The 19,195-nt window shown below is 47.1% G+C and overlaps 1 protein-coding gene across 1 annotated transcript in view; it reads left to right on the top strand.

The window, feature by feature from the left end:
• The window catches only part of ZC3H7B (zinc finger CCCH-type containing 7B), a 41,689-nt gene that overhangs the window by 22,000 nt on the left and 494 nt on the right, over positions 1–19,195 (top strand). Inside the window, exons 11-23 of the mRNA XM_042889940.1 lie at positions 158–216; positions 1,117–1,279; positions 1,377–1,538; positions 2,341–2,546; positions 3,608–3,708; positions 4,399–4,580; positions 8,063–8,148; positions 13,598–13,731; positions 14,990–15,095; positions 16,233–16,341; positions 17,609–17,742; positions 18,396–18,559; positions 19,172–19,191. Of these exons, the coding sequence (XP_042745874.1) occupies positions 158–216; positions 1,117–1,279; positions 1,377–1,538; positions 2,341–2,546; positions 3,608–3,708; positions 4,399–4,580; positions 8,063–8,148; positions 13,598–13,731; positions 14,990–15,095; positions 16,233–16,341; positions 17,609–17,742; positions 18,396–18,559; positions 19,172–19,191 (1,626 nt within the window). The remainder of the gene's footprint in view (positions 1–157; positions 217–1,116; positions 1,280–1,376; positions 1,539–2,340; positions 2,547–3,607; positions 3,709–4,398; positions 4,581–8,062; positions 8,149–13,597; positions 13,732–14,989; positions 15,096–16,232; positions 16,342–17,608; positions 17,743–18,395; positions 18,560–19,171; positions 19,192–19,195) is intronic.

Genomic DNA, 19,195 nt, shown 5'->3' with positions numbered 1-19,195 from the left:
CCTTTCCTGGAGCTTTTCCAAGACTTACATGGGGGATTTAGGTATAAAATGTTACGAATAAAGCAAAGTGATTTTGCTGGCATGTGTTTGTCTTTCTGTGAGCAGAACTACCTCTGAAAGTGAAATGGTTTTGTTTTTTCTCCCTTCTTTGGCCCAGAAGAAACCAGCCCTCAGGAACTGCGACATCCACCTGGCAACCAAAAACCATCCCCCGTGGTGAGTGAGCCGCTCCCCCATGCTGATGTCCCAAGGTGCTCTGGAGCCAAGGTAGTAGTGACGTGGGTGAAGTAGGTAATTTGGGCCCCTCTTTTTAACCTGACCCAGTGAGCATTTCCTCCCACCTTGTGACAAGGCGGGGAAGGATTTTCCCAGAGTCAGGAGGAAGACATTTGTTCTGCCTTTGTTTTTATCTGCAGTTCTGCATATTGCCAAAGTAAACTTGGTGTGACCTAGGTTGTAGGATCAACGGGGGATCAAGGAGGCCAGTGTGCTAATGTATCTTGCAGCCTCTTAACTATGGATCAGAGTAATCCAGGCTTTCTGAAGAGTAGTGTAGTTCTTTACTCCTCTTTCCCCCGTCAGACAGCTTTTCCTGGTTGCTCTGTTCCTATCCAATGTCTCCAGTCCTGGGTGAAAAGGATGCCGATGGTTAGCAAATTTGGAATACAAATTGTTCTTCTTAGATTCCTGTTCACCTGCTGTGCCTGTTACATAGCTATAGAACAAAATCTTTGCCCTCAGATTAATTCCAAAGACTCACTGATAAGTGGATCCTTTTTTTTTTTTCCAGGTAGCGGTGGGGTTGATTTGAGAGTTGGTTGTAATGGATGGAATGAGAATGAGTGAGTGGACATTCTGTTCTGTCTCATGGTAGAAAACTGGTGCCCCTTACCAAGAGAGAAAGAGATCTGTCCTTGCGGTGATCATATCGCGCTGCGTTATTTTTGAAAAAGTTACATGCAGCTTTTCAGGAAATGTCATTTCAGAATTGAATGTTTTGATGAGGAAGAAGATGAGGAAGTTTTTTGAGTGACTGGAGTGAGGTGTGAGGTTACAGAGTTCTCTTAGCCATATGGCTGCAAAGCTTAGAAGAGAAGTGTGTGTGTTTTTGTACAGGTCAGCCTTGGAGGAGTGAGTCACCCAGCTGTGCCCAAAGTCACCGAGCACCTGCTGTCCCAGCCAGAACCAGTAATACCCAACACAGCCTTGCTGGTGAAGAACCCTCTGGCATCCACCCATGTCTTCAAACAAGCCTGTCACATCTGCTACCCTAAAACAGGTGATGTGTTTCCTCTGTCACCCACAGCATTGGCCATGATAAAGCTTTGCCTTTCTCCTGGCTGATGGACAGAGGCTGATGGATGTCTCCGCTGCAGGCCCCAAGGCTGGTGATTACACCTATCGAGAAGGCTTGGAGCATAAATGCAAGCGAGACATCCTGCTGGGCCGGCTGAAGAACTCAGAAGACAAGACTTGGAAGAGGATCCGTCCTCGCCCAACCAAAACCAACTTTGTAGGATCATATTACCTGTGCAAAGGTGATCTGGGGTGGGGATAGAGATGTTGGTGGCTGGGAAGGGGTTGTAAGGTGTGGGCCAGGGGGTCTGGAAAACGACTTCCAATTGGTCTTGCCTGCTGTCCCTGAGGTCTTCCTGTCCCATCAGTAGCCCACAGCCTGTAAGGTCCAGTGCAGTCAAAGAAGATGAACTCCCATGCTGTGGAGAATGGGCAGTGAAGAAAGTGGTGGAGCAGGAAAAGAGTTGCAAAGGCATAGTGTGGCTCTGTGCACAGCCAAGGGCTTGGAGCTACCCTAATGCAGGCTTTGCTGGGAACCTACCTAGCAGCCACATGGCTTGGCCTAGGGAAAAGCTCCTTTGCTCTGACCCATCCCTTGGGTCACATTTAATGTGACTGGAATGGTCCCTGAGGCTGTGTCATTGGAAAGCACCCAATGAGGTGGGGGAGAGAGCTCCAAGATAGTGGAGCTCCTCAGTGGTGGGCTGCTAGGAGAACTTCATCTGGTTTGGCTTTAAAAGGGGTCAGTTAAATTTCAGTCTGTCCCTGACCAAGCATAGCATTATAGCAGGTCTCCAGTTTCCACAGCAGATTGTGATCTTCTTGAGATCTTCTTGAGATTGTCACTACTTAGAAGTTTGCATTAACTTTTCTGAATGCCTTGGTGTAAGCAAACTTGGAGGGAGATGTCTTTTCTTTAACTCTGTGTTTTCTTGCTTTCAGCTCCTTGTGAGGTGTGGGCAGTGGGAGGAGACAAAAGAGAACTTAGTTTCTGACTGGGCCGCCCTCCCTGTGTGGTGGTGTGTGCTGTTTGTTGCTTTGTAGATATGCTTAACAAGCAGGACTGTAAGTACGGGGATAACTGCACCTTCGCGTACCACCAGGAAGAGATCGACGTGTGGACGGAGGAGAGGAAGGGGACTCTCAACCGTGACCTCCTCTTTGACCCACTAGGTGGGATCAAGCAGAGCAACCTTACCATTGCCAAGCTCCTGAAGGAACATCAAGGCATCTTCACCTTCCTCTGTGAGGTACAGAGCTGGTGGGGGAGAGTGGGCCCCTTCAGCTTCTCCTCTGTGTGGATCAGGACCATACGTCCCAGCCAGTGCCCTGTATGCAGAAAGGCAGTGAGCAATGGATGCAGCCATGTAGGATGAGGGTGAGGTAGTTTTCCTCACCCATCAAGCTGCCTGAGGTGCACACAGTCACATGGGACCACTTTCCTCTTCCTCTGTCTTGAGGTGTTGTTTTGAAGTGTAATTTGGATCCATCTGCTTTAAAAATCAGAATCCCACAATGCAGCAACTTTCCACTGAATGTCACAGAATCACAAAATGGAAAAGGACCTCAAGGATCACGAATCTCCAACCCCCCTGCCATAGGCAGGGCCACCAACCTCCCCATTTCATACTAGACCGGGTTGCCCAGGGCCCCATCCAATCTGGCCTCAAACACCTCCAGGGATGGACAGGGCATCCACAGCCTCTCTAGGCAGCCTGGTCCAGCACCTCACCACTCTCATAGTGAAGAACTTCCCCCTGACATCCAACCCAAATCTTCCCTCCCTCAACTTAAAACCATTTACCTTTGTCCTGCTATTATCTACCCTTTCAAAGAGTTTTTTTTTTTGTATTGAGCGACTGCCTTGGTCAGTTAGAAATTAGCTCTTACCCCTTTGACACACTGCAGCATAGAGTTCCCTGAGTTGTCATTGTAATATGTGAAGAAACATGTTCTTAGCTGTAACTGTTGTGTGATTTTTTTTTTTTTCTTTTTTTTTTTCCCCTTCTATTTCTCCTCATTTCCTCCTTGTTCTTGCTCTGTTGTCCAACTGGAAAAGAATATGTGGCTCTGACCAAAATGTTTCCAACCACAGTGGAAAATACTGTGGAAAATAAGCCAAAAATGTTGTCCTGAAGCTTTTCCAAAAGTTTGCTTACTTTATTCTAATGTCCTACCATGAAGTTTTCACCAGGCTTGTTCAAAGTTAGAACATTAGAATAGGCTGGCTCTGGTTCTTCTTCCCCTTCCAAGTGGTTCTGGTTTACTTCTCTATAAGGTTCTCCCAGCATGCTAATTCTTCTCTTCTCAGATTTGCTTTGACAGCAAACCCCGGATTATCAGCAAAGGGACCAAGGACACGCCATCTGTCTGCTCCAACCTCTCTGCCAAACACAGTTTCCATGACAACAAGTGAGTGAATGTTGGTTGCACTGATGGGAACAATCTCTCAGATGTCCAACCAGTTGAATGCCAACCCCATGGTCTCTTTCTTTTTTTTGTTCCTGACGGGTTCCAATTGTATGTAGGCCAGCTCAAAGTATGGTCAGTAGTGCTACATGCTTCTCCCTCCATGTTTGCTGCTGATGCTAAGGGATTTGAAGCATGAGCAAAGCCCTTTTGAAGTCAACCTGAGATTTCCATTGACTTAACTTGTCTTTTGAGTCTGGCCTTTACATAAAGGTCAAGCCAACGATCCTTTAGCTCAGGATCCTGCCTCTGACTGGCTTATAATGAATGTTTAGGAAAACAAGTATAAGAAGCATGTCAAGTACTCAGTAATACAACCCCTTCTGGCTCCTGGCAGGCTGAGGAACTTTGTTGAGCCGGAGGAGTTTGTATATTAGCAGCATGTTTTTGAAGTGGATTTTTGAATTTGAACTCATCACCCATGAGCTGAGGAGGTTGCAAATATCTGCCTAGAGTTGAGACTGGCTGAGAGGGCAGCAACTTGGTTTCTCAGGTGTTCGCATCTCCTGATCTCCTAGAGCTGATCTTCTGTGTCCTTTGCCTGTTCAGTCAAATGGACGAAAACCAGATGTAAGGAGGAGCGGGAGGAGAATTGGTGCTCTGATGACTCACATTTCTCTGGCCTGGCTGTAGGTGTCTGGTCCACATCGTACGTTCCACATCCCTGAAATATTCCAAGATCCGACAGTTCCAGGAACACTTTCAGTTTGATGTGTGCCGGCACGAGGTGCGCTACGGCTGCCTGCGTGAGGATAGCTGCCACTTTGCTCATAGTTTCATTGAGCTCAAGGTCTGGCTGCTGCAGCAGTATTCAGGTGAGTGTGGCTTGGTGCAGGACTGGTGATGTGTACATCTTAGTTTCTTCTAGCATGTGCCTGGAGCCAGTTAAGAGGGGAAGGAGGTGATGTGGAAGTGCTGGGAAATTGTTGCTCACTTGTGCCTATGCTTAATCTCTCTCCTCAAGAGACACAGAAAATAGTGCCAAGGTGTTCTGTGAGATTATTTGGCCCTTGTCCCTTTACAGGAGCTACTGTAAACTGCAGACCAGGGAGCTTTTCCTTTGGGACCAGCTATATAAGTTGAAATGATTGTTAGGTAGAATTGAATCTTCAAAGGTGTTTTGATGTATAAATCCTGCAGAAAATCCTAAATAGCAGTTGGGACTTGGAATAAACATCTGGCACATCTCTAATTTCTCTGAACAAATTCACCAACAGTGTGAAGTGATAAGGTTCTTGGTGTTTCCCAGAAAGGCTGTGATGATGGACGTCTGAAGAGGCTACTACAGGAATTATGTTCAGATCACTCATACATTTACATGGCCACATCTGGCATTTTCACTCCTCCCTGACGATGCTGGAGGGTTTTTCTTGCTGCTCTCCTGTTAACTGAGTAGATGTTGGTCCACCCACAAAGTTGCCTGGATGTTTTTTCGCCACAGGGTCTTGTTTAGTGCAGAATCCAGCCTGGTAATGGGAATGCTTTAGAGAGGAAACATGTTTTAAATTTTCTTTACCATTCTTTGATGTAATTGGAGGCAACTAACTCAGTTTACTGTTCAACTCTCTGTCACTATTGCTCATGCAGTCCTTAGCCTTGACTTGGCTCATGAAGGACAGTGGAGAACAAGCAGCATACTGTGGCAAATGCCATCTCCATTTTGCCCAGCTGTCTTCACTTACTCATGGCCACAGGAAAAAAAAAAGTTTAAACACTAGAGTTTCTAAGATGATGTGCTGCTTGTGAATCATATGCAGGATTACTCCACTAAATGCTCATGATACTGTGTAGTACTCTGAGCACTCTAGTATTCAAGCATCCTGCTCTTTACCTCACCTCATTTTTATTTTTTATTTTTAGAAGTCTCCTTGCTCTCTCTTTCCTTCTTCCTTCCTCTTCTGCCTGTAGAAGAAATTGATTTTTGCTTTTTGCAAAAAAAAGTGCTTTTTTTTTTGCATCCAGTCACTTTCAAAAGAGAAGCTGAGGAGATAAAACCAAGAGTTTAGCTGCAGAAGTGGTCAGTAAGTCTTGTGCTTGTTCTTATCTTTTCCAACAACAGGACAGCCAGAATCTTTCTGATATTTCTGCAGAGAAGTGGATATGAGCCTGTTCTAGAGTGGTAGATTATTACCTCTCTAAAATACAATCCCTGTTAAGGCAACAGGTGAACAGTGGTTGTCACCAGTCTCTGAGAAGGCCTTAGCCTTGGAGCAGAGATCTTGATTTAGGCACCAAGTGCTCTGCAAAAATAGAAAGGGAGCATCCATTGTTCGTAGCAGCCTGCATTTGAAACCAGTAGGCTGTTGCATTTCACAGCCATTTGAGCTTTTACAGAACATGTGGCTTTGTTCATGGGGAAATGGATGGCACTTACAGAGTGAAGGTTCCCATGATTTGAAAATGTGGGTGGGCAAGGACTGCTTCTTTCTTCAGTGTGGCTATTCACAGATATACCTTGCTATCTTCTTCTGTCATTGGAAATCAGAGCCTTTGCGTTAACTAGTGATGTTGCAAAAGAATGTTGAAGTGTTAAAAGTAATCAGCATTACTGATCACCTTTTGCTTCCCAGAGTTTCTCTTTGGGACAGTTCATGCTTTGTATCAGAAAACATTCTTTCACATCTGGGAGTGTTTTCCAACCACTACATTTCTAGACCATATTGTTCAGTTCAGATTTCTGGGAGTGGGAGAAGGCAGTTATTTGAAATTCAGCCTTCTGACAGGAGCTGTATATCTTTGTCCTGCTGTTTCTTCATGCCAAGGATCAGTGCAGGAGTGAAGAATGGAGATGATGGAGGTTCCTTTGGCCATTTCTCTGCCAGATCCAGTGCAGTGAATTAACTGTTCCCTGTGGTTTTCCCAGCTTTGTAGTTTTTGCCCCCAAAGTGTAGATCAGGGCTGTGTCCAGCTCTGGACTGCTTAGACATGAGAGAGAGAGTTGCAGTTTTACTAACTCTACCTAGTGTCTTTTGGGATTTATGGCTAATAAGGAAAAAATCTACAACAGCTCTGATCTGGGAGTACCAGCTAGGCAGCAGTTGCCATTTTAGAGGCCTCAGCAAAACTTCCTGGAGAAAGTCCTTTAATACTGGCCAAACCCCGTACAAACAGTAGTATTATTGTCTGGCGGGGATCTGGATAGCTGAAATCACAGATGGGGAAACTGAGGTCAAGTGTACTGTGGCTCACCCAAGTTGCACACAACCTAAGCTGAGATGAAAACTTGTGTTTGCTGGCCCTTATCTTCTGGAACATGCTGACTCCCAAATCGGAGATCATGTCCATATAGCATGTCTGCAGAGCACCAAGCTTTGATAATAGAAGCTGTTGGTAAAAGCAAAACAATTTTGTAAGCCCTCTGGGCTGGGAGTACTACACCAAGGCCGTCCTCAGCATCCCACTTGTTGCACTCAACTAGCAGTAGTAAGATACTTCAGTTTGTTTTGACAGATATTTTAGGTCTTTACAGCACTTAAATAACATGGCTTATCTCTAATGGAGCCGGTTCTCACACTGACCAGCCAGCTCCTATTCTTCCATACTTTTCTTTTAATGTTTAGTTCTCTGAGAATTGCAATCTAATCTGGTTGGTGCTGACAGAGGATGTTACTTCACCCTTGAGTTGGCCAGGAGCTAATTCCTTAGATAAAGTCTAACCAACCCTTCTTCTCCTTGGCTGATGCATTTGTGATTCCTGAAACCTTGCAGATCCTTTCTTGCTGAAGGAGAAGCAGCTGTTTCTTTGTTGGTTTTGCGCTTTTGATCTTTCCTTTCAACTTTGGCTGGACTGTTGAAATTCAGCTTTTTTCTTCGCTTATTGATTGATGAACACTAAATTTGAAGTATGTAGCAGGCTAATTAATCCTAGCAGGGATTAATGGATCAGCAGTAACAAAATGTCATCTTTAGAGCCTTGAGTAGATCTGTTGATTTGGTGTTGGTCAAGGTCTTGATCCCTAGTCAAGAATCAGCATCTTGGAGGCAGCGTCAAGGTTTTTTGTACAGTCTGAGAAGAATGCCAGATCTGACTATGCTCAGAAGACCAAACTCTTCCCACTTGTCTGGTTGGCTTGAGAGTGCTGGAGTCCTTCCCTACCTTGTTTTTTGAACAGGTTCTATGGTGGTGTTGGATTCCCTCATGACCCACCTGCTGGCATTCCTGGTGGACTGCTGGGAGCTGTTAGCCACACAGGGGATTCCTAAGCCCCAGTGCTGGAAGTTCTGCCAGCCCTCCCTCCCTCTCTTCTGTTGGCCATAGTGGAGTAGCTCAGTCCTGTCTCCTCCTTCTTGTTCCCAGGAATGACCCACGAAGATATTGTGCAGGAATCTAAGAAGTACTGGCAACAGATGGAGGCACATGCCAGCAAACCAACCAACAACATGGTAAGGTGCATCTCAGGCTTGTTGCTCCTAACTGTTCCAGCGCTTTTTCTCTCTTTTCCTCCCACTACTATGCCATGTGCCTAGCAGGTCTCAGCAAACCAGGCTGGCCACAGAGGAGGAGGACAGCTGTGAGCTTTCTGTTTTGCAGTGCTTGTGATGATCTTTGCATCTTGTTTATCAGCATGGTATCTGCTCAGTTCAGTGGTGGAGAAAAGCCCTCAGAGCAGAGAGGGCAACACACAGAGAATGGTGCTTCTTGCAACATCTTGCTAGTGAAACTAAGAGACTTTGGGGGTCCTGTCCACACAGAGTGGGGATCAAAGATGTCCTGCTGCCCTTTAGTGGCCAAGGGATGTTATGGCAATCTGGAAGGACTGTAAGAAACAACTCATGATCCATGGGGTTACTCTTAACACGGGAGTGTGTGGAACTTGTGGTTTAGGTACTGCTGGGGCTGGTCAGAGACCTTGGTGGCACCTTGACAGGGGGACAACGTGAGCTTTGTCTCTGCTTTATTTCACCAGTCTCTCAGTATGGGAAAAGGTGTCTTTGGCTGCACTTGAAGCACAGCCAAGAGATTTCTCTGGAGAGGTGTTTCAAACAAAGAACACCTCTTTGTTTACTTTATTCCAGTTCACTGGCTATGGGTGGTGCCACCTTACCCTCTCATTCCTTCAAGGAGGTGTTCTGTAGCACAGGAGCAGAGCCCACCTAGTGAGGTTAATTCCTAGCCCTGAGATTGAACTAAAGCAGTTTTCTGTCATTAGAACAGTGATTTTCTGTTCCTTGGTTACCTTCAAAAGATAAATCTGGTGAAATTTATGTTATGCCTCCTAGCAAGCTCTCAAGGGTAGGCACAATCCTCTCCCCTGCAAAATGATGGAGAATGTGTTGTGAATCCATTTCATTCCCACCTGACAGCTTTCTTCCCCTTGTGGAGGCCTAAACCCATCACTACTTGGCCTGTCCCTTACTCCCAGGGCAAGGGTGATTCACCTCTGTTTGGGACCTCCCTCCAGGAGTCTCCTTGTACTACTGAATACAGCTTCTGAGCATCCTGGAAGAAAATGTTTTGTAGGACAGAGGTCTGAGTCGCTCACATGGTGTACAGCAGCTTTTTTGGCTACATCACAAGCCACCAGAAGTATTCTGAAGGCCATAGGGTGCTGATGCTGGGAAAAGCGGCTGTGATCAGCATGGGTTATCCCACTAGGAAAGACTCAAGTGACTTGCAGTAATGGTCTCAGTATGCTGTATGCCCAAATATCTACTGGTTATGCTGCGTGAGATGGAGTCATCTTTGAGGAAATGCTCAGCAACATACATCCATATTCTGCTGTCATGGTCTGAAATGACAGGGGAAGAGGGTGCCGTGCTGACTGAGAAGTGGGAAGCAGCAGTCAAGAGTAACCAAGGTCACTAGTTCCCAAAGCTGCCTGACTTGCCTAAGTAACTTGTTCTAACCTGTCAGGAAACTGTATGTTTGGTTCTGAAGGTATGAGATAAGTTTTTACTATCTGTATTATGTGAGAAGTGAAAAATCTGAATGGTTCCATCAGACAGAGCTGCCTATGTTCTCTTTCTAGCCTGGCATAGAGGTGGAGACAGATATCTGCATCTCCACAGGGGAGGAAACTAAGTATGAATCTGCAGCAGTTTGTGACAGTAGTTAGATTTATCTCGGCAGTCCCTGCCCCATGGAGAATGAAGTCTAGTGATTGGTTCTTTCCGGCCTGCAACGGAGCTGCCAGTGTTATCCAGAAAGCTCTGCCTTGTCATTCTCTGTATAATGTTGGGGTAAAACAATATCAATGGACATCTGTATTTTTGAAGCCTTGCAACATCATGTTCACCATTCACTGGAGGTGCTGCTGTTAGAATAAGCTGTATGCAAGGCATGGTCAGAGCATGTCCACTGAAGCATGTGAGCTCTACATGCTGAGTAAGGGTTTCATTTCTGGCTGCTGGGGCTTGCAGGGGCAGAGACTGAGAAAAAGAAATGCCAGCACCTGTTACAACAGCCATCAGGGGATGGGCAGAGAGCTTCATTTTCTGGGTTCTATGGGCAGTGTTTCATACTGATGGTCAATACAAAGTCTGGTTGTGCCCCACACATGCCTGGTGCAGAGCTGGATTTACCCTGAGTTCTTCCAGGACTTCAGTTTGTTCAGAGGTGAAGCAGCAGCCTTGTTGGTACAGTCAGAATGTGCTTACTAGTGGCACCATCAATTATCTGTAGGACTTGGCAGTTTGTCACAGGGTAGGGAGACAGTCAAGTCAGTCAGACATCTCTGTTTGCAGTAGCAGACCACAGCTTGGGCATCAGCACATATTCAGGCAGAGTGCTCTGCTCTGGGATGAGACACAGTCTTGCTGCTGAAGACCCTGGCGGCAGGAATAATGTATCTGTTGGGAGATGTTTTCTTTTGCTATTATGTTCCCCAGTTCAAGCAGGCTAATGTGACTCATAGTTTTCTCAGTGTCCTTCCAGCTTTTGAAGTTGGCCTCCTGGCAAAGACAACTTCCCAGGATTACTGTAAAAGCAGACCTCTTCTTCCCATCGTCCAGTGTGATCCATGCTTGCCCTGGTGCCCTCCGGTCAATGGAAGCAATGATCTTCCCAGGGATTTTGCAGCAGTTTTGTCACAGCAGCCAGTTGGACACAGCAGCTGAGTCCTATCCAGTTGTGAAAAAGAAAGGCAGGCAGCATACAGGCACCTGGCAGCTGTGATGAAGATCTAGTAAGAAATGGAATATGATGATACACTTCTTGCTGAACACTTGGCAGGGAGCTCGTATGGAGGCTGCAGTGGGAATAAGCCCTGTGGCTGCTGATGGAAGAGGCAGTCATTCATCAGGAGAGACGGTTGTAGGTAGCTGGGAGTCCTCAACTCCCAGTGCACCCCAGGAGCTGAGGGGTTTAAGCCCTCGTTTTTTCTGTTTCTTGTGGGCTGTTTTGTTTCATCCCACTGGCCAGCTGCAGAACTGCCATGCAAACTGACCCCAGAATTAGCAACTTCAGCAGGGAGATGAAAGGATCATCCCTTGCTGTCATAAGGGATACTTGTGCCTAAATACAGCTCACTCAGGTGACTGAGTAACCCGGGCTGCTGTAGTGTTCCCCAAGGGCACATGGATCCTCCAGATAGCATTTTCTTATGACTTGAAAAGACTTCCTGTAGCTGGGAGACATGCATGGCAGTGCTGGGGCTTTGCTTTTTGCAAATCCTCAAGTGGAGAACTGTTGTGCCAAAGACTTCTATTTATTTGGTTGCCATAGTGCATAGCTAACACTATATTGTCTGGCTTTAGAACAAGGGGTGGTGCCACAGCCGGAGGCACTTTTGTCTGGCTTAGTCTGCTACAGCCTCATGTGATACTAATTTCCACACTGCTGGTTATCAGCAGCCTGCCAGGTATGTGTCTTGCCTTTACAAATACAATCGTGTAGCGGCAACAGCAGCAGCTTTGATTTTTGTTTTACTCCTAATCCCCTGGGAGCATACATGCCCACTGGATTAGTGACCAGCAGTTGGCAAGACTCCCGTGAAGAAATGCATAGGGCTTCATTTCATCATGCATTTCTGAAAAAGCAGCCTAGTGCACCAGAATTACCTGAGAAACATGTTCTCTCCCTCTTCAATCTATTGTGACTTCTGGAACCACTCGGTTTTTCCTTTTGCTGGTTCAGTAGATTTGAGTTGAGCTTTCTGGCTGTGCTGCAGAATGTGTTGCCTGATAGATTATATGGCAGATAGCACTGGGCTGATAAAAGCCAGTATTCCAGCAGTACTGTTGTGTTATTTCAGCCCCATAGGTATGGTGGGTCAGTGGCAAACTGTAATTTTCTTTGAACACCAAATGGAGATTAAAACTACTGTTGAATTGCCACATTTGAGAGCGAGACACCTTACTGCCTTCTATGATATCCCAGACCTCAACCCTGTTCATCCTGCAGCTGGCCACTTTAATGTGTTCTTGGTGGTCACCAGCATCAGTGAAGACCAACAGATGAACAAGTCACATCACAGATGCCACCAGAAAGGCCACCTTACAGGCAAGTAGGCCAGAATCAACACTGCTTTGCAATAGAGATGGTGGTTCTCCAAAAGTCCTTTAGCAGTGAGAGCCTTGCAGTCAGCATGGGCAAAGGCTACCTCTCTGCATAGCTTTTCACAGAGCCAGAGGGCCTCTGTCTGCCACATCTGCTTTGTAAGTCTGGGTCTGACAGATGCAGAGTGGTAACCAGTAGCTTATGTAGTGTTTCCTGAGAGATGCTTTGATTCTGCACCACCCTGCATTTGCTGCTTTCCTTTTGCCAGATGATGCGTGCAGGATCCACACAACTGCTGTTGCTGGCAGAAGCCAGCTCCTCTGGGATGCTGCTTGTTTGTCTGTTCCTTATGAGATGCTTGAGATCAGAAGTGAAGGCATGGCAGGTGTGGGGGCTGCTTGTGTGGTTAGCAGCTAGTGAGCTGCTTACTGATTTGCCACTTTTGTGCTTCATGGTTGGTTTCATCACCAGGATGTTCCATGTACCTGTGCCCACAGCTGCTGGCTTGCAGTCAGGTTTGGTCTTTGGTTTGGCAATGAACAGGAGACACTAGCATTGTGTCCATCAGTGATGGTATAAAGTTTAAATGACTTTTCAGAGATTTGCTGAGATAATGCAAGACAGTGGTGATATGGGACTTGCTTAGGTTGTTGGGTTTTTTCCTGCACAATCTGTTGGTCATAATCCCAAAGCGTCCACTTGTGATGATGACAAGTAGAAGGCCAATTAAGCTAAGTGGCTGAGAGGATATGAAGTGTGGGTGTTTATGGTTGTACCTCTATCCAGAGATTGTAATTGACTGCCTGTGAAACTTGTAGTAAGGGCACTATGAGGGATGGAAATCTGCCCAGAAATGGCTTTAAAAAGTATTAACAAGAGGACCCCACTCTGACTTTGGTGTTTCAAATGCCCCGTGTAACATGAGCCTCTTGGTCCAGAAGCAGCTCCTGCCTTGTGTCACAGCCTGGCTTCCTCTCCAGGAGATCCTCAAGCTGTGCAATAGAGCTCTCTCTGTGCATAGCAAGGAGGATGTGGGTTGTCCTCCCTGCGGGGAAGCAGGGATTAAGCACTGGGGCAGCTCTTGCAGAGCTTGTCTGTACATGGAGGTACGCTGCAGGGGTTTGGCAGTCAGGCCTGGTCAGTGCTGGAAGTTGCCAGGCTGGCTGTGCTCTTGGCCAGAAGTCAAAATGCAGGAAATCATGCTGAAGCCAGCATTAGTTTCACTACCATCTGGTATTTCAATGACCACCAGCTAACTCTGGTGAAGGAGAGCTGGGCTGTCTCTGTTTTAATCAATTAGTTTCTGGCACATGGGTGCTCTGGGAGCTGCCACTGTGGCATTTTAGGGGGTGTGTTTTGGCTCTGCTTGCCTGAGGTGCTGGTTCTCTTCCCCAGGCTTCTCCCCGGGCTCCCACATCGAGCACCTTTGACCTTCAGATGAAATTTGTGTGTGGCCAGTGCTGGAGGAATGGACAGCTGGTGGAGCCAGATAAAGACCTCAAGTACTGTAGTGCCAAAGCCCGCCACTGGTGAGCAATGCAACCTTCTCTTCTCCCCACCCCTCCTGAAGGGCAGGAATTTCTCCTCTTACATTCTCCAAGGCTTCATTTGGCATAGTTGGAAGAGGTTGTAAGGTTTCCTAGCAGCCTCTTTGTCCTCAGGGTATTTTATAGTGAGCATTGCAGGTAGCTGTTTTCCAGTTTCCAGCTCTCTTTATTACTTCTTGTACCTGCTGCCAGCACTGTGCATGGTGCATCACAGCCAGACTCTTAATCTTAGTGCTTGCAGTCCAGCTCCTGCAATTCCCTTTCCTCCAGCTGCTATCATTACTCCTTAGCAAGGTCACTAAAATAGTTCTGCTCTGCGCTTGTTTGTACTCTGTGCTGTTTGAAGATGTCTGGCATGTCACTATTAGCAATTATTCAAGGAGTTGTACTTCTTTTTAAATTAGTTTCCTTAGCCCTTTCATTGCTTTTGTTGCTCTTCTCTGACATAAGTCTTATCTTTTTGTACCTCCTAGTACATGGAACCCGTTGGGTTTGATAGAAAGGGAGTATTGGCTGGAAATAGGCCATTGGGCCATGGAAACTGTGGCCCCTCTCACCCAGGCAACTTGGCAGCACAGGATGGAAAGGTTTATAGGACATCAGTTCCCAAAACACAAGCCACATAGGTACAGTTCAGCATGCTATCGCAAATGTTAAGACCTTTGATGGAAAAGACACAGAGGCAGGAGTTGCTGGAGGAAGTGAGAAGGAAAGGATTACTTCTTAAAATGGGAAGATAACACCTCTGTGCAGCTGCTGAACAGAGCTGAGGCTTTTGCCCAGGGTATTTCCTGGTGATCACTTGCTGATGCTGCCCGAGAATTAGTACTTCATGTTCATAAGACAGTGCTTGTAATGACTTGCATTTTTGCTGTACCTTTCAAGCAGAAAATATTCCTAAATGTTTTCTACAGATCTTGTTGCACAAGAATTGGCTGTGTCAAAGGGTGGAACGCAGTTTAGTAATTCATGGTGATGCCACGCAAGACGTGGGGGAAACTTTTGTGGCTTTACAAAAAGATGTATCCCAGAAAACATGTAAGAAGTAGTGGGAGAAATCCTCCTAAACACCCTTCTTTAGACTCCTCTACCAATGATATCTAGGAGCAGGTAGATAGCAGCAGGGACAAGCTAAACTGGAGGATCTGGTCATCTCTCCATATTCAAGAGATCTCTGAGGAAAACAAAGCTTTGATTTGCTCTTCCTCTTACCTCGACTGATTTATTCTCTCTTCCTTAGTTGGACAAAGGAACGTCGAGTTCTGCTGGTGATGTCCAAAGCGAAGAAGAAGTGGGTGTCTGTCCGACCACTGCCTTCCATCCGCAACTTCCCACAGCAATATGATGTAAGCCCCATAAATGGCTCAGCCAAGTGCCCCTTTCCTCCCACCATTGTGCAGTGCTTTGAGGCATGCTCTGTTGTAGACCTGTCTGGGAAGCAGGCACGTGATGTTGACTGAGGTGTGAGAGCAGGACAAACTGAAGGCAGAGAGATCTCAGATGCATCCAGTAAAATGGTGGAGCAGGAAAAGGAGCAGCACTCATTTGAAACACTCAGTTACACACGTATGCAAGTTCCTGTCGCTGTTGTTAATGCAGTCACCATCTCTAGAACTGGTTGGCACAGGGTTTGGAGATGAGGTTTAAGGCTTCTCTTAGGGTCAAGGTTTCTCAATGTGGGTGAGAGGTGAGATGGAGTACTGGGGAGAAGCCTACCCCTGCCTTTGCTGTGTCTGGACTGCTGTCTGTTGTGAAATTTGCCCAAATTGTGTTTTGAAAGCTGAACTAAGAACTCAGCTAAAAAGCCTCACGCTATGAGGAAGACAACAGATATCCAACCTCTTCCCCCAGCTCCAAATATGGCAAACAGTTATCACTCTCACCCTTTCTTTTCCTTTCTCCCTAAAAAGGAAAAGCTCCTCTCCTTGCTGCCCCATGGGATCCCCTGTATCCGTGCCCAGGTGGAAGGTGAGGCCTTTGGCACTCTCCAGTTGAAGGCCTGTTGCTGGAGGCTGGGAAGGGGCAGCAAGAGATTATTATGGTTGCTGCAATAGGAGATGAGGCCCCCATGAGTTGTGAGTCACGCAGTGAAAGTAGGTTGCCATAGGCCTATCTTTGCCTGCTTGGAGATGGCTGGAGAACGTGTCACCTTTGGGGCCAGCAGTGTGACCAGCAGGAGATATTGTTAGGTCTGTCCAGGTTGGTCCCTGCTGTTTTCCCCAGGGCCAGTTGCATGTGGGAAGGGCACTTAGAGAGAGGCCAGGTGCTGAACTGAGCTGCCTCTGTGTTTATAGGGAGATCTTACCTTTCATGTTATAGAGAGCTTGAGGAAAAGAAGCATCAGTTAATGATACATGATGTGTCCTGTTTTGTGACTTCTCCTGTGTGCAGTTTAACACCCTTATTGTTTTTTTGAGTCCATTTTCCCCTCCAGCAAGGAATGTTTGCGCAGATGCTAAATTTTGCTCTCTGTCTTTTAACAGTTATGTATCCATGCACAAAATGGCAGGAAATGCCAGTATGTGGGCAACTGCTCCTTCGCCCATAGTCCTGAGGAGAGAGACATGTGGACCTTCATGAAGGAAAACAAAAGTGAGTGTGGGAAATGTGGGCTGTGGATGCAGGGTCTGTTCAGGCTTATTCCTGACAAGGTGTTGCCCTGGCAGTTCCCCAGAAAAGCTTCAGTGGCACTGACATCAGCTGAATCCCACACAGCTTTGTGCCCGTGGGAGCAGAGAAGGACTCGTGGAGGGACTGTCAGCTCTCTGTCATCCGTTGTTTGTTCAGACTAATGGCGAGCTGGGGAAAAAAGATTCTTTGCAATGCCCAGTTTTTCAGGTGCTTACCTAGCTCTGGTGGGAGCTGCTGATAAGCTTGAAGGATTTCCGGTCATTTGGTTTTTGTGCTTGGATGGAGGGTCTTTCTCTGCTGTGCCAAATGCTATTGTTTGTTGTGGTTCAAGAGCTTTTGTTAGTGGGCCTTTTTTAAGCACATCAGACCAGTCTGGATGTGTTTGTTCGAGCATGAAGGTGAATCTTCAAACAACAGCATTGTTTCAGTGTGGGCCAATTTGCATTAATTATTCCCCATTACCTTGAGTTCTTCAATTACCCTTTTAATGAGGGTAATCACTAATCACTAATGCATTGCATTTAGAACGTCACACTGTTATCTGCAAATTCTTATTTTTCTGTGGCCTATCTCACAAATTGATCTTGAAAAGGCAGATGTGCAGTCAAATCTTCCAGCCAAAATTTCTCAGCAGCATCCCAAATGGGTTTTAAACCAAAAGCACCAAGACACATGGATTGCACTCCTCTGGGTAGGGTTTGAACTCTGGGGCAGGCTATCATTAGATCTTCCTCCCCTCCCTAGTGCTTCCTGTGGCCAGCTTGCTTATCGGCTTTCCTCCTCCTTGAGCACTGAGGATGAAGTGCAGACTTAGAGGGAAGGGATGGATCCGAATCCAGCCCCTGCCTTCACTGTGGCTGCAGTGAGATGCCTGCTGGGGTCGAGCAGAATCAAGCCTGATGGAGAGTCGCCTCATGGGGTGAAGTCCATGGGGATCTTGGGGCACCTTCTGTCCTTCCTGAATGTACCTGCTGTCATGGGTGCCCCTTGACTCGTAAAAGACAGCTTCTCATGACAGGCTGGGGAGGTGTAAATTTAGCTCCTCTGCCCACAGCTCTTACCTGGGAAGGTGACACTGAGCCTGCTGAGCACTGGCCTGAGCTCTGATGGCAGGAGTTGCTGCACTGGAGAGGGGAGGAAAGGGTTGCCCCACCATTCATCCTTTTCTTGTAGTTTGTGCACGGTGCGGGAGGTTGTCTGAGTGACTTCACGGGTCGCCTTTGTGCAGTACTAGATATGCAGCAGACCTATGACATGTGGCTAAAGAAACACAATCCTGGGAAGCCTGGAGAGGGAACACCACTCACTTCGCGAGAAGGGGAGAAACAGATCCAGATGCCCACTGACTATGCTGACATCATGGTAAACAGCTAATCTCTTGTCCTTCATCCTTGTCCTTCAGTGCTCCAGGTATAAGCCAGCAGGGGCTGAATTGCTCTTCTGGGAAAGAGCCTGTGCTGATGTAGGTTAAATGGACAGCTTGGAGCAGCACAGATGAGGTGGGAGGGGATTTACCTGGGGCAACAAGGCTTTGGACAGCTTTTCTGTTAATCCTCAAGTGAGTAGGCGTTTCGTGTGGGCTCAGCCTCTCCCCAGGATTCCTGCTCCTGGGGAAGCTGGGAAAACCACTGCTGGCCTGTGAGAAAAGAAGGGGAACCTTGGAGATGAGCTGTGTGTGGAGCACAGAGACCTGAGAAAATCAAAGACAGATGTATCTCCTTAGCCCAGGAATGGTGGCTGGGGAAAGAGTTTGTGCTCCTGAGGGTTCTTGTGCTGCCTGAGCGCCTCACAGTCAGCTTGAACTGTGGGTAGACTCAGAGCATCTCCTCTGCTTGCCTTCAGCAGCATAATGACCAGAAGATGATGTGTCAGGGAAGAGTGTGAGGTCTTAGAGTGAGGCAAATATCCAGGATGCTTGGGAGGGAGATTGGGAGAGGTGATGCCAACATAAGGAAGGCCAGTGAGTGTGAATATTGATGCACTAACTGGCCTTCTGCCCTTTCTGCACCCATTAGATGGGCTACCACTGCTGGCTCTGCGGGAAGAACAGCAACAGCAAGAAGCAATGGCAGCAGCACATCCAGTCAGAGAAGCACAAGGAGAAGGTCTTCACCTCAGACAGTGACTCCAGCTGCTGGAGCTATCGCTTCCCTATGGGCGAGTTCCAGCTCTGTGAAAGGTACCGTGCACACGGCTCTGTTTGATCCCAGAAGTGACGACTCCTCAGTGGTAAAAATACATTTCCCAACACGGCTTCAGAAAAGGAGAGCAAGCTTCAAGTCTGCCCTTTGTAGCCGTAATGTGCTCAGCTCTTGGTCTGCTAAACAGAGTCTGCTTGGCTCAATTCTTGGGGGAATCCCAGATGCTTTATTAAATTGTTTGAATGGCTCACACCCTCTGAATCAGTGCCTTGAGGTGCCTTCAGAAGGCTTCTGATGGTTAGAAATGCCGTTTTGGTTAGAGAGAAGGCTGTGTCTCTTGTGGCTGCTTTAGAATTTCCTGGCACTTCCTCTCTTGGGTGGTGGCTTCTTCTTGTCCCCGCTGGTCCAGCTCTAGCTCACACCATTTCATTCTTTTGACCGAGTCTCCTCATAGGTGCTGTTATTTCTGCGTCCAGCTTCTCTAGTTGTCTTCCTTTGGCTGCACGCAAGTTGTACGAGAATCACCTCCCCCTTAGCAGGGAGAGTCTGCAGCCAGTTTTGGTGGGCCCCAGTGGAGTCTCACAGACGGAGGGCTCAAACCCCCTGTCCCGGTGGGGGATTCCTGCTGACAGTGCTGCTTGTGCTGGCAGGTTCCAGAAGAGCAAGGCCTGCCC

This window comes from Lagopus leucura, unplaced genomic scaffold (assembly GCF_019238085.1).
Source record: "Lagopus leucura isolate 7727_CA_CO unplaced genomic scaffold, USGS_WTPT01 Super-Scaffold_100159, whole genome shotgun sequence".
NCBI classification, from domain to species: domain Eukaryota; kingdom Metazoa; phylum Chordata; class Aves; order Galliformes; family Phasianidae; genus Lagopus; species Lagopus leucura.
The sequence above is the reverse complement of the archived record's forward strand: the minus strand, read 5'-3'. Positions and strand labels throughout refer to the sequence as shown.